General features: G+C 31.4%; 1 protein-coding gene across 5 annotated transcripts in view; it reads right to left on the bottom strand.

The window, feature by feature from the left end:
- The window catches only part of LOC105834973 (neurexin-1), a 421734-nt gene that overhangs the window by 386758 nt on the left and 18908 nt on the right, over positions 1-16068 (bottom strand). For all 5 annotated transcript variants that reach the window (XM_036290354.1, XM_036290356.1, XM_036290358.1 and 2 more), the window contains exon 2: positions 8524-8574. In XM_036290354.1, coding sequence (XP_036146247.1) covers positions 8524-8574 — 51 coding nt within the window. The remainder of the gene's footprint in view (positions 1-8523; positions 8575-16068) is intronic.

Raw genomic sequence — 16068 nt, 5'->3', positions numbered from 1 at the left:
TTTTTTGAACCTTGTTACTATAAAACACGTAAAATTCATATGTAATTTTATATTAATTTCAATTAATAATAAAGCAACGTTATTAATATGAAACTCGACCAACTGTTTCATTAATTTTTCATCCAACCATTTTATATCATAACTTTAATTGCAATTTATACGTTTGAATTAGAACAAGTATATCGAAAGCAGCACTAAAATAATTTAATATTTAATTAATATCAATCACTCATCAACTTTAGACATCGCGTGTATGAGAAAATAAAAAATTTATACACATAAAAAATGTATTCTTTAAAAAATACAAAAATGCCTTGATTTAAGAATATTTTATACTTAAAATAGCGCCAAAAAACATAGCGCTTTAATTAAAGAATAAAACTGCATTAGTTCAACACTAAATGTGCTTTTATTAATTGTGTAATTTTTCTATCAATGAGTCTTTTTGTCAACTTTATTCAAAATAGATTTAATTTAAACATATTACTTTTCTTAAATAAAAGTTTCCACATTTCCGTCCTTCTCATTTTTCTCGATCTCTTTTATATACTAACATATTTCAACCAATGTTATATGTCGACGTCGAAATCTTACTCTTTTCCGCGCTCTTGGCGAGTCCCTTTTATTCATAAAAAAGTCCATTTCGTTCACAAGATGACACGCCACGTAGCGATGGATAGTGAAAAAAATATCATCTTAAGAATAAAATATATTCCACACAAACCTATTTATTATTGATGTAAGTGAACATTTCTAGTTAAGGATAGCATCTCATATCGAAGCATATAGCGATCAAGAATAAAAATTAACGTGTAGCAAGAATTCATTTTTTTTTGTGTACAACAGCGATGTATAATATGATATTCTTTGGGAAAGCTAAGTCCGATTCGTTGTATCGCGGGACCTTAATCCAACTATATTCTAAGCGAATAGATAAAATCATACGTTTCTTACAAGTGTGTAGGCTCAAATGGAGAATTTCATATCGATATTCGATTTTCTCATTCCCTATCACGGTACATCGTCTCTTTCGCGCTTTATAAACTGAAAGAAAAAAAAACGCAAAAATGTGAATCCGCGATTTTGGTTCTCCCATTACGTGATAAATCATGAATGTTTGCTCAGTTGCAAAAACGACTCGCCTCAGGCGATTGTAAAAATGGCACGATCTTTATAAGGTAACGACACGACAATCTTTATAAGGTAACGATTCTAATTATGAATTAAGTCCTAATTATGACTTAAATTTACAAAATTAAATATTTTACACACACACACACAATTTGTATATATAAAAATAATTTATAAAATATAAAATATTGTGCCTATAACGTTATAAAACAATTTGTATTCTTTGAATTTTTGTAATGAGTGTAATATGATATCATTTATACAATCATTGCTGATGTTTAAGAAAAAAACGAAACATTATCTTTTTTAATCATTTTTGTTTAATTATGATACTCTTAAATGATTGTATTCATTGTTAGTATACTTACATTGCACAAAGGGGTCTCATTTGCCTACATTCCCGATTGCCTACATCTCGATTGCCTACAGCTTCGTTTGCACACACGAAAATAATTAAGGTACGAAAGTACGATTACACACATGATATTATTTCGCTTATACACATTGCACACATGACGTTATTGCACACATAAGCTAAAGAAACAATATTAACACATTTCACACATGATATTATTGCATATTGCACACATGATATTAATCCCAAATGCGCACAGTGTAAAACGGACATCACCAATCAAATTCTATAAATTTATCCTAACATTAACTAAAGCAGTAATCTAATTAAAACGATGTCCACGTTTGCACTGTACCACATGGATTTGCGACTTTCGATGCAAAGTGAGGTCTACTTACTTTTCTTTTTATTTTTAATCTACTTTTATTTTTATTTTTAATATGGTATATCTCAAAAACTAAAGCAGTTAGCCCTATGAGAGCTATACAATTTTTTGTCTAGCATAAAAAATATTATCAGAAATCATCGTCAATTCAAGGCGCCCAAGTTATTGGAATCGTGCCTCCAAAGTGTATAAGCGCAATGATATCATGTGTGCAATGTGTATGAGCAAAATAATGTCATGTGTGCAATCGTACTTTCGTACCTTAATTATTTTCGTGTGTGCAAACGAAGCTGTAGGCAATCGAGATGTTGGCAACGTAGGCAATCGGGCACCTTTGCAAAATTTGTATGCAAACGCAGCTGTAGGCAACTGGGAATGTAGGCAACTGAAACCCACTCCATTGCACAAGCTAAAATAATGTAAATTTTAATGTTGTTGGCATAAAAATAATTTTACATTAGAGAAATAATCACAACTCAATAATCATGACTAACACGAAATAATTTGCCGATCAGATTCAGAATTAAAACTTATATATACATAAACATTTTTAAATATTTTTCTAAAATTCACTCAATGTTTATTAAATATATAATATGTTTCCTCGAAATTATAATATTTACTTATAGTAATATTGAACTTTTTAAAAGTTTCATTATTAAATTTATACAGATTAGTAAAAGCCACTTTAATCTATAATAATTGTGAAACCGTCATTTTATTCATCTTTTTTCCTTTGGGCAAAGATAAAGACGAGAAAAAGATGTGTGTGTGTGTGTGTGTGTGTGTGTGTGTGTGTGTGTGTGTGTGTGTGTGTGTGTGTGTGTGTGTGTGTGTGTGTGTGTGTGTGTGTGTGAGACACGAATGTCAACCATAAAATTGACATCAGGATATTGCTATGTTATGTAACGAGTTTTTATTTGTCCTATGGGATCTGGATGGGACATCCAGTCGCGAGCTTTACGAGGGAATCTCGTATTATATGAGGATTGAGTTTAATATTTGACAGTTTCATCGAGCGAACAATAATCTCGCGAGATTATTTATCTTTGGTAGATGGGAATTAAATCGATTCGCTAAATTACTGAGAAGTCCCTTCCTCTCCGGAATTCCATCGAGCATGAATGAATATTTAAACGGAGAAAAGGCAGCCAGCATTAAGGACTTTCTTATTATTAAAAAGTTCATGATAGAAAATAGCTTATTACTTTCAATGCACCTGGGCTTTCCGATAAGCTTCATTATTTCAATACTCTCTTACTTATTTTCACTGTTTTAAAACATTGAAAAAAATGTCAATAAAAATAAAATATAAATATAACTTAAAGACACACAATATGCACACACGCTTTGCCTAAATATAATACAAAATATGATAAAAAGTTATTTTTTTTATTTTTCTTATAAAAAGAAGTAAATATAAAATTCTCCCCGTCTTATTAAAATTTCAATAATAATATTGAAATTTTAATAACTTTTCCTTGGCCATTCAGAAATTATTTTTCTCCAGCAATCAATACCATTACAGATGTACATGTAATATAATAATTACAGATTGGAAATAAAGAACCTTTTATAGAACAAGTTTAAGAAAAATATAGGTAACAAAGTAGTATTCTTCAATTAATTTCAAATAAATATTAGCATAATACTGTTTTCCATCATATCATAATCATAATTGTTTTCTATCAAATTATAACATAAATAATGAAAATTGAAAAGAGAAGGCGCTACTGTCAGAAAATACTCTGTGCGTATAGAAAAACTAAACAGCAAGATAAATTTTTATTTGATTTAGTTTAGTATCAATAAATTTTCTCGCTATTCACTTTTTTTCTGGACAAACATGCGTTTATATTTTATGTTTCTCAATCGTTAGCCTCCAGAAAAGAAAAAATAAAATTTCGAAAATTGCATTAAATCCGATACAAACTAATTTATGAAATAAAAAAGTTCGTAATATCTTTTAAACAAAGCATAATTTACGAACATTCAATATCTTCGATCTCGACCATCCGCCTTTGCGTTTTAACTTTTCTGAGAAAGGTATTTGCGACATCCGTCTTCTTGAGTTGCGTGAAGGAAGTTCGTAAAGTCGTCGAGATTCTTTTCGCAGTTTTGCTGTCCTCGACTTTGAAATTCGACGAGATTATAGCGAGAGAAGGGATATCAAATATCTCGAGTATTCTGTTTTCCATCCCCGCGACTAAGCGAGACTGCAATTTACTAATTCTAAAGCTTATTGTTACCAGCTTATGCTATACAATACCAGATATTATACAATATTATACCGACCCTTAAAGTCCTTAATCATAAGTATTACAAGTCCAATAGATTTTTATCCACAAAAATTCTTTGAAATTTCAAAGGTAATTAAATTACTTTTTTTTCAAAAATAAAACATTCGTTTCTAGAAATTTAAAAGTACGTGTTTATTAATTGTTTGATTTTTTAACACTTTAAATTTAAATAGATGAAAAAGTAGGTCAAGTTCGAAATGCTCACAATTAGATATTCAGTAAAGTACCGTTTTTTATTTATTTAAAACGATTTAAAATATCTCTAAAAATTTATAAACATACTATCAAATTTCTAAAACAAATGTCGGTATTTATTTTAAAAAAAAAAATTTAATTTAATTTTTCTTATGGAATATCCTATTGGATTTATATCGACTAACAAAAAGGCAATACCTTTTTTTTTACGAGGAAACAGGCAAGCCAATTTAATGTGTTAATCTAATGAGAGAGCAAAGTCGATTACTTCTAACGACGTAACAAACACCGTGCATTTATCAGGCGCCATTTCTCCGATCGCACTCAAATCGCCGATGGCCTACTTAGAACCCACCCAGCCGAGCAATTTATTTTCATTTTTCCTAACGATTCCTGAGCCACCCCTGCACCCGCGCCCCACTTTCTAAATAAATGACGAATAATTCGAGAACGCGCGCGATTCACTTGGCGCGATCGATCGCGTTAACATTACGGCTCCCAAGGAATCTTGTAACGCGATTACGAGCGAGCTAGAAAACGCATATAATGGCTTCCGGCGGCATCGCGAGATGGCCAGCGTCGCATCGCGATTCGACGAAGGCGCCGAGGTTCTAACGGCGAAAAATTTTTCATTCAAGCGAACGAGATACGTAAGGCAGCTGCCGCGACGTGTTCGAAAATACTCCCTCACTTCCGTTCGCCACTGCGGCATGTGTTCCGTGAAGTTTGGAAAAAAACCCCTGGTTAAACTTTTTAATAAATATTTCATCGAGTTTTGTTTTAGCAACTTTGCACTCTGCTCAGCGTATAAAGTTTCATGACCTAAAAATTAGGATTACGTAATACATTATACATTATGTCTAGAAGCTTACGAAACCAACAGAATTATGCATTATACATTACATCTTGAGATACTTACAAAAATAATACATAATTTTTTTTATTAATTCATGGCACACAACATAATTTTGTAATTGCTCTTTTCCTCTAAAATTTATACAAAAGACAGCGTCAAAAATCAGTATTAAATTGAAACTAACACAATCAATTTTTAATAGTCATTGTTTCATGCGTATTTTGCTCACATATGAAATGATAATTTTGCTTATATGTATATTGTTATTTTTTCTATCTAATATTTTTTTCTTTAACTCACTAAAAATTATTACCAAATACGGAAAATATGTTTTTCTTTGTGTAAACAAATTATATCTGTTTAATAATATGTATGACATCTTATTACAAAATATTTAACATTTTAAAAATATAAAAATTTTGAAAACAAGAATCTGTTTCCTGTATACATATATAAGAAAAAATTATACGCTGGCCATATATAATTTAATCTTGTTTAAAAAATTTAATAACCAAATTTCAGTTAAATATTATATTTTTATTTCAATATTTATAATTTCAATAGTTATCTAAAAGGCACAATGTAATTGTAATAACTACACAATAAAAAATTTTAATTGTTGGTTTAAAGACATTAATTTTTTTATGTAATACTTTTTTTTTAATTATAAAAATTATTAAATAATAAATTTCTTCATATATAAGCTAATATCTGTTTAATGCTATATAATCTTGCTCCAATTTATTTTAAAAATAAAAATATTCTCAACAAGAATGTTCCTTATTTCTACGATATCCACTTCGCAGTTTGAATTTCCCTCTGTTCACAATACATAAAACTAAATATATTAAACTTAAATACATTTTTATCAACAATATTCAAATTTTTGTATATTAAACAAATTTCTTTTAATTACGAGTGGATGTTATTTTTAATATTGTAATTTGAAGCCGAATCGACGAGAAGTTCATAAAAAAAATCTTTAATTATGAAAGAAAACATCTAACACAATGTCCATACTAAAACATACACAGCTTATGCTTTCTTTCAGCGTGTGTATCTTTATCTCTCCTCCTCGATCCCTTTTCCTCCTTCCTTTTTGTCCCTTCTGCGGATCTGCCGTTATCGTGCCGCGATTGCGGCACAACAGCTCGTAATACGTAAATTTCTACGGATGTGTACGCACCGCTGCATGATTAAGAGAGACTCGACTTGCACGAGAGATGCAGTGACAAGGAACGAAATACGGAAGGAGACGAGAGAAGAGCAGGGGGGGGAGTGACAGAAGAGAGATAGAGAGGACGGCTTGGTACCGTTTGCATACCGCTGCATAATATACGTAACTGCGTTACGCGGCGTACAATGCGCGCATTAGGGAAGGAATAACGATACGTCGTTTCGCCAGCTTTGCACCGCGCTGCTCTGATTTGGCCCTGACGTAATGATGTTCCGCGCCGCTTATTTGTTCCGCCGAAAGCGCCGCGTAACAGAGAGAGAGAGAGAGAGAGAGAGAGAGAGAGAGAGAGAGAGAGAGAGAGAAAGAGGCGGCGCGGCACACACCATTTTGGCAGACGGGCAAATGCACGGCGCGACTAGCACACGTATAATACGTCTTGTCTTTCATGTAAATGCAATTAAGGAGTTATCGAAGACATCAGCAAAAAAACAATAATTTTTGTTTTGCAATATCTTTTTATTTCTTTCACTAGATTTGGAAATCCTTTTTTCCAGAATAAGAGTATACGCATTACTACCAATCTATGGGGTGGAGTTTATATATATATATATATACCAAAAAATTGTTAATTTACATTGTAACAATGTTTGCTTAATATAAAAGCTCTACAGTTTGTACTTATTATGAAATTCGGACCCATAGACTAGCATCCCAAGAGGATGCTGGAGTGCCCTTTAAACTTGCTCGGAGTCGATAATGTAGAGTCATTCGGCACATCATTAGTAAGATTTTGTATGTACTCTTTTATGAATTTGGAATTTTTTCTAGAATTAAAGTACACATATTAATATTAATCTAAAAATTAAATTTTATATCAAAAACAAAAAAATGTTTTCATTGTCCTACTTATCAATTTTTCAAGCGTATATAACCTATAAATTTTCGCAGAGCAATTTCGTCTCAATTAGGTATAAAAATCTAATTTTCGAAACTCGATACTGTTTCTTCCTGTTGTCTACCAGTTTGTAGATACGAATTTCGTAAGTACAAACTATAGATCTTTTACATTAAGCAAATATTGTTACGATGTGACAGCTCCAGTCGCCATTCAATTAAAAATACTGCGAATTAACATTTTTCCTCGTTTTTTATATAAACTCCACCTCATAAACTGATAGTAATGTGTATCCTTTCTGAAGAAGGTTTTCCAAATCTGTGAAAAAAATAAAAAGATTTTGCAATACAAAAAATATTGTTTTTCTGTCAGTAAAACAGACATCTCCAACGTTCCTTTAATTTAAATGAGACACACCAGTTTGCACATTTTATCCTCATTTTCGCTTTTATCATGCGATCGACATCTTCGAGACGTCTTCGTAATCGAATTACCCGAATCCCATTAGTGGCTCATCGATGCGACGGTGACTCGAAGTCTGTATGCATACGATCGTAATTAACGATCGTAGTCGGTGTATGTATGTACGCGGAAACCCCATGTTGTTTGCCAATGACAAATTCGGAATGCGCTTGATTGAATGTAACATATGAGAGCGCATGCAGAGCGTATATTGGCATACAACAGTAGTCGGTCTTACGAGATATTAAACCATAAACCCGGTCAAATCCCGCGCGCGCGCGCGTCGCGTAATAGAATTGATAGCGCTATTGGTGAAAACAACAAAAATCGTTGTACAACAACACCGAGAAGCCGATATGCGGGTGGGGAGTCCCGCGAGGCAGGTGCATTCGCTTGTGCATGAAATCTGTTTGCCGGCTTTATCGCTTGCGTAGCTTCATGGAGCAGCCGTTTGAAAAATGAAAAAGAGCCCAGCGGCGTATACCGAATAACTCTTTACCCCCGCGACAATACTTATTGCCTCATGAGGCTGCCGCGGTTTTTTTTTTTTTCCCCCCCATTGTATGATGTACCTTACGATTCATTAGTACCCGGCGATTTTTGATAAAGCGAGGAGAGCTCATTATCTTGTCTAACTCTTTAAACATGTTTTAATATGTTGTTCTATCTGTAAGCTAGCTGTCGTACACGTACAGTGATCTGATATTACATAATATCATATAATAATATAATATTATAGATTTGCAGGAAAGAGTTTTATTACTCACCCTTGTTGACTTGCGTTTGTTGGCGCTCTCGACGCAGGGAAAACCACCACACTGAAACACACAAAATTGCACTATATAGCACACTTTGTCTGCCTAATGTCTAATTGTGTCTAACGATAAAGGAAGACCACTGGATACTAAAACACCTCGTTTTTTAATTATATTTCTTAAACAGAAGCTAAAAGTAAAATATAAAACAAATTAGAAAGTGTCTTCTATCAAATAACACGGTAGTTTTTAAAAACTGTTTCGTATTTTATAATAATTAATATTTTTGTAGCATAATAAAAACCAAGTACCTGAGAAATTAAACTCTAAAACTAACATAATATAATTGAATTAATCAAAACGGAAAATTAATAAAAATTATATATTAATAAAAATTAATAAATTAATAATAAAGTAAGTAACGAAATGTATTTCTATACATATTAAATTGCAAATTTTATAAAATTAAAAGATTTAAGTTAAATATTATGAAATAAAAGCAATTTGGACACTAGAAGATAAAAATTAACAGTTTACTAAAATAACAAACAATTTAAAAATTAAATAAGATAAATCGAGAAGAAGGTGCCAGTTGGGAAAAGAAATTCTTTAATTCTATTTTTTTTTTTTTTTTTAATTATAAACCAGAAGTTATTCTGATTGCATACACGGAAGAAATTTTATAGTAAAAATTATTATAGTAAATAGTAAGCGCAGAGCAATAAAAAAATTTTGAAAATTTTTACTATATTTTTCTCATCAAATTACTATAGTGTTTACACTACTTACTATATAATTGTCTGAAATTTCTTTTTGTAGTCCATAGCTACTATCACATAAATAGTAATTTTTACTATAAAATTCTTTCTCCGTGTAAAAGTATACACTAAACTATTAAAAAGTTATAATTATAAAGAGCAATTCTGCTGCTAATAAAAATTAGCAAAAATTTATTTTTTAAAATGTAAATCGTGTGATAATTTTTATATATAATATTTGATGATCTAATAGCTAAACTCTGTAATTTAATGCTTATTTTTAAACAAGTTAACTTTTAAACAGTTTTGAGTCATGTTTCATGACAGTCACATAATTTATATAAATTATATTTTACAAAATCATTATATGTGTAAAAAAATCATCACAAGCTGCAATGACATCTCCTAGACTTCAGAATAAAATATCAGTATATACAAAACATAATTTTACGAGTTTGACACATTCATGAAAATGTTTTTACAAATTAAAATATTTTAGGTACTTCATATAATTATAAACATATTAAATTTGTGAAATATGAAAATATGAATAAGTTGAGTCTCAAGTGGTTTATTTATGTTTTAACATTTTTTGTTTTTTCATAATTTAAACTTAATTATTTACTGTACATAACCAAAACATATAACCTTCTATTACGTCATACTATTTAAATACTTATAATATCTTCTCTCATAAAATATAATATTTTACCCATATACGTTGGAAAAAATGGTAATTTAGCAGAATTTATAATTTTTTTCTAAAAATAATCTTTAATATTGAAACTTTAATTACTTTATTTGTATAAAGAATATTATATTAAGATAAAATTATATTGATATTAGAACATTCAAATAATTAGTTATTTCAGAAAAAGCTTAAATGTAGCATTTTCTACCAACTCACACCTTACATAAAAGTCATATGTTAAATATATACTAACACATTTATTATCACAATATACACGACATACGGAGTGCACCAGTTTTTGTGTTACACAGCGATATTATGTTTAAAATTACATCATAAGAAAAATTAAAAAAAGAACAGAATAATTTTAGAAAGTTATAAACATGTAAAATAATCCAACAATAATATGATCACTATTATTTAAAATGTATAATTTACAAAAAAAAATCATACAAATTTTATTCTCGCTTTTGAATTTGTGTTTAGCAGATTTTACATAGAAAAACCATAATTGTATAAAAATTAAATTCCTGAATTATTAACTTATGTTTTTATCAGAATTACCAGTATTATTACATTATTAATATTATTATATTAGTGTAATGCAACATTTAGTTTCCGAGAAATAAGGAGATGTTACTTTATATAGACAGCCTATGTCGGTATTAATACAACTTTCCATAAATATTGTGAAATACTTCTACTAAAGCGATAAACTCTATTAAAATCTCCATTAGCAATTTAAAGCCTCAAAAAAGATTGTTCTGTCAGAAAGATTTTTGTTCACCATTGACTGTATCTGAAAAAATATTTTTATGCACGAGATATCAGAGCCAGAGATAGGTAACGTAGATTGATTTTATGGTAGAATAAACGGTATACGGCACAATATAAAGTGCATGCGAGGTGATAGCAGTCTTCGTAGCCTTCACTGTGAACGCTGCGACTTCCGCAAAGGTGACTGATCCACACAGTCATTTGGGTTTAGCGAACCCGAGCTCAACACACTCGTGTACATATGTCTACACACATTGTACACACATCCATACATACGTGCTTTTGCGATCGATATAGTTCAGCAAATAATTGAGGAGAAGAGTTGAAGTAAAGTTTAATTAAATCTCTGTATACATCTCTATCTAAAAAAAGAGAACACGAAAAGAACAATTTTATTGTAGTATCTGAAAACTTTGCTAGATCTGAAGGTAAAAAAGAAATGTTGAACCATCATAATAATTGAAGGATTTCCTATGGAAACCAAACAAATTCAAGTCAAGAGTTTTTTATTTTATTTTTTTTAAATAATTCCTTAAAATATTAATTAAAATCTACAACTTTGTACTTATAACTTGTTATATATCCAAAGAAAAATTATTATATTTATACAATTAACGATTTCAACATGAAAATATTTTTTGTTTCTTGAAAATTTAATTTTTTAGACTTATTTGGTTTTTATAGAAAAACCTCCCAATTGCACGTATATTAAAATATTGGTAATTATATTTCAGTATGATAATATTGCTGCAAAATATTTTGACATTTTAGCAACTAGCTTAAACATCCAATATAAATATTTTAACGGTCCAACATATTAAAAAGAATTATTTTTTTACTTGGACTGAAATAAAATATTTATAAAATATAGATCTGGTGGGCATTACTGTATTTTTATTTATGCCAAATAAATGCATTATTGAGAAAGCAAAACACACGAATTTGTTTAGATTGACACAACCAATTTTTGGTTGCAATGTTACTAAATATTTAGTTTATCATACTTTAGCGAAATTATTGTTCAGTACAAAATTTTTGTTTTGACAAAATTCTTTTTTTGCACAATTATAATTCATATTTTTTAAATCTATATTTTAGCATAACTATTCTTTTTATAAAGAAATAGTAAAAATAAAAATAACAAAATATATATAAATAGGTGGAATAGCGAAGAAAATTCATTTTTTAATTGTTTCTCTTCAACAGAAACGGTATAACGCAAATGTGATCTTGTGTTTTCATCAGAAAAATATATTAACTTGCAGCTGCATTGTGGAATCGTGTCCGCATTTCGAGCAAGAGAGAGAATTTAATAGTCAATACATTGGAATTCATAGTCACGGAAATTATACATCGCAGCTGTTAACTCTTATATTACAATACAACTGTAACGTTGCAGGTGCATTTGTAATAACGTTTACGCGGATGCGACGTATTACCGGAGGAGATTCAGCAATCAACGGAATTCTGAACTGCGATGCAAGACTCGTAGATAATGTAATTCGATTCGCGCTGATCCAGACTATGTTTTAATGCGACAAGCAATATAGTAACAGTTTTTAATTTATTTTCCCGTTCCAGCTCATTTATTATGCCATAAAGCATCAGGACGGTAATTACATGCAAAATGCGTTTACATAACCAAATGAAAATTAATAATGGAATTTTTTGAAGAGTGCTAAGGGGATACTAAAGTGCCTTTCAAACTTGATCATGGTCGATAATGTAGAGTCATTCGTGCACATCATTAACAAGATCGTATGCATTTTCTTCATTCTAGATGTAGAAATCCTTTTCCAGAATTAAAATAGGACTTTGTACTGAGAATAAAAAAAAATTTTTTCGTATTGCTCTACTTACCGATTTTTCACGCGTATGTAACCTAAATTTTGATAGTGCAATTTCGTCGCAATTAGACATCAAAATCTAATTTCTGAAAGTCGACAATGTTTGTCCCTGTTGTCTACCAGCCCATTCGAATACGAATTTCGAAACATACGAAATTCGAATTTTGTAAGTACAAACTGTAGTTCTTTTACACCAAGCAAATATTGTTACGATATGACAGCTCTAGACACCATCCTCTCCGAAAGGATTTCTGACAAAAAATATTCTTGACATATTTAACCTTATTACAATCTCATGTATCATAAAAATAAAACAAAATTAAGATTAAATCACAAATTTCTATTCGTCTTTCTCGAATTAAATAAGATCTTATTATCTTGAGACAAAAGTAATATATATAAATTTAAGCTTACAGTATATATTTTTACGTTTAGAATATATTTTATTCTTAAGATGATATTTTATTTACTATCCACCGTGGCGTTCTTGTGTTTTCTCGGCAAAAAATGCACTATCTAATGAATAACGAATAATCTTACTTTCTTCCTCGCTAAGAGCGTGGAAAGAAGTAAGATTTCGCTATTGACACATATAATATACTAGATAAAAATATGTCAGTCTACATATAAAAGAACTCGAGAAAAATGAGGCTTACAATACATACGTTAATGTGTTAGTGTTAATAAGTATTGATGTAATGAAGTTAAAATATTAAAATCAAATTTTCAAATTAAAATCTTCACATCGGTCTATTCTTAAATCTAGAATATCATAAGATTGTCACACTAAATCATTCTAAGAAAATTAATAAGATAGCATCAAAAATTATTTTATTCTAGATTAAAAAACTTTCCATTTAAGAATAAAATATTCTGTAATGATAAATATAATTGACGCTATATCAATCCTGTTTTATGATAGATCGACGAGTAATAATCCATTAAGTTCAGAAAATCTTTTCTGTCGGTGCACACTCGACTAAAAATACCGGGAATTAACAATTTTTTCCGTTTTTGCTATAAATTCCACAACACAGGCTAATAATGCGTATACTTTTATTCTAAAGAAGGATTTTCAAATTTATAAAAGAAATAAAAAGATTTTGCGATACAAACATTACTGTCTTCCCGCCAGTAAAACAGACGTCTACCAGCATTCCCTTAAAAAGCGTTGGAAAATAAGTAGATGATAAATTGAGAAGTACGTACATCGTTGCGATTACAAGAGGAATACTCCACGATCTCTTTCTGATAATTTCACAAAACTCACCCGTCGTCGGAGTCGTGCTTTCCGCGAGACGCGTTTACGCGCCGTTATAATCGCGCGGAGAGAGGCGCGGCGGAAACGTCCGCATGAAAATGGTCCCGCAGGATTCGCCGGGGTGGCAATAATTCGCTGCGTTCCTCATCCCACCCCTGCTGTTCCTCCCGGTCTGTTTATTACAGCATACGGTTTGACGACGCCGACGCCGACGACGACGACGACGACAACGCAATGCCGCAGCGCGGGTAGGACGGAACCGTGCGCGGGCTGTTTTTCAGTCCCCTCGTTATACGCGCCGGCGGCCGAAACGAGCCGTCATTCCGAAACGCGGCAACCATACCAGCCACGATACCGCAAATGCGGTTTATTATTTTATCGCGCGCCGGAGGCATAAAAGTGACGTGAGCTCGGTGTACGTATACGCGATTTCCGGATTTCGCGTGCGACGACGAGCCCGGAAAGCCGGTACGAAACGACGCGGAAATATCGCCGCCGACTGACGTGCGATAATCTCTCTCCCTTATTTTTCTTTTCTTTTATATAAAGTTGAAACTTAACGTTTAACCCTTTTAACTTCCGACGCGTCGTCGTGTGCGCGCCATCCAGGACGAGGCGAGGCGAGGCGTTCACGGCAACAGCAAGTGGGGTATCTTGAGTGATTAATCGATTAAAGCGCTTCTTGCCACCGTGACATCGTCATTTCCCGATCCCGACGCTGAATTTGAAAATAATGTAACGAGCGCGGTGTCACGTAATTTGCAGTGCATTTCCGTTCTACATGTCAACAGCTTTGAAAAAAGCTGTTTTTATATCGCAGTTAAAAAAAAGTTAAATCGACCGAGCGCGCGTTTGTATCCGCGCGCGCTAAAGCGATGTCAAATATTGCATTATGTAAATATTTTTCGTAAAAGTTGCCGACAACTTAGTTCTCTCAGGCGTTAAATTAATCGGTTTTTCTGTCAAAAATACGTAAATGCGTATGCTCCCGTTTAAAAGTGCGCTTCGATACGAGTTACAGATTTATGTTTAGCGGCAAAAAACGAAATTCCTCTCCCTTCTTGCTTCTAAACCTTCGGAACAGTTTCGAAAAGGCGAGATACGATTCTATTTCTATATCTCTATACACGGCTCTATTTACATAAAACACAACTTGCGTCGAAAACAAACTTATGTAAATTTGTACGAAATTTACTTCGATATTGCATTGTTCTGGCAAAATGCAATATTCCTGTCAAAAATATGACCTGAGAAACTCGGAACATGGGACGTTGGACGAGTTACGATGGAAAGGACGTGAAGGAAGAACGCTTGGTTTTGTCGATGATTTGCCGAGCGGTCACGACGCGGAAGAATGGAATTGCTTTCCGCTTCCGGCAAAATTTCCACCATATTCTCAGGACATGCTACTTCCGATTATATGTAACATACACACACATACATCATTTCTACTTCCGTCAGATAATTAAAAATTGCTGCAGACATCTTTTTAACAATTATGATCTAAAATATTTAATTTATAATTTATCTAATAAATCTTATTGGCTGATTAAAAACATTAATTAAAGAATTAAGTAGTAGAAGGTTGTCGATACCGACATATCGTTTTCTAACGACATTTCTTAAATGAAGCTAAAATAAAACGTGAAGACAAACTAGAAAGTGTCTTCTATCAGATAATCAGTTTCTATAATATTGTTTTAAATTTTGCAAAAATTAAGTTTTTTGTAAAAAAAAATAAGCGTCCGACAAAATGAGACTCAAAAAATCAACGTGATAGACAATAATGCTACATTTTTTTCTGTTTAAAAATTATCTGTACAAAATAACTAAAAATTAATGAGGATACCTAGAAGCCTTGTTATTTTCTATATAAAACGTTGCTTGTCAGTTTACAAATATCTGATGTTGTTTCGTAAAATTCGTCATACAACGCAACAATATATATATAGATTATTAACTTAACAGACAGATCTTTTAAGTTTTTATTTTGTACCGTATAATTTTTACTATCGCTAATTTATTTTCTTCTCTCGGCGAGTATGTCAATTTACGATGCATCTCAATTTTATGTCTAAAACCGCATTGTAAGAAGACTGAGAAAAAAGTAGATATAAATGAAACAGTTCTAGGACGCTACAAATAGATAAAATAATCTAATATTATCTATAACACTTCATTATTTAATCTATGCAATTTGTAAAAAGAATTATTACAATTTTA

The sequence above is a fragment of the Monomorium pharaonis genome, chromosome 7 (genome assembly GCF_013373865.1).
Source record: "Monomorium pharaonis isolate MP-MQ-018 chromosome 7, ASM1337386v2, whole genome shotgun sequence".
Taxonomy (NCBI): domain Eukaryota; kingdom Metazoa; phylum Arthropoda; class Insecta; order Hymenoptera; family Formicidae; genus Monomorium; species Monomorium pharaonis.
The sequence above is the reverse complement of the archived record's forward strand: the minus strand, read 5'-3'. Positions and strand labels throughout refer to the sequence as shown.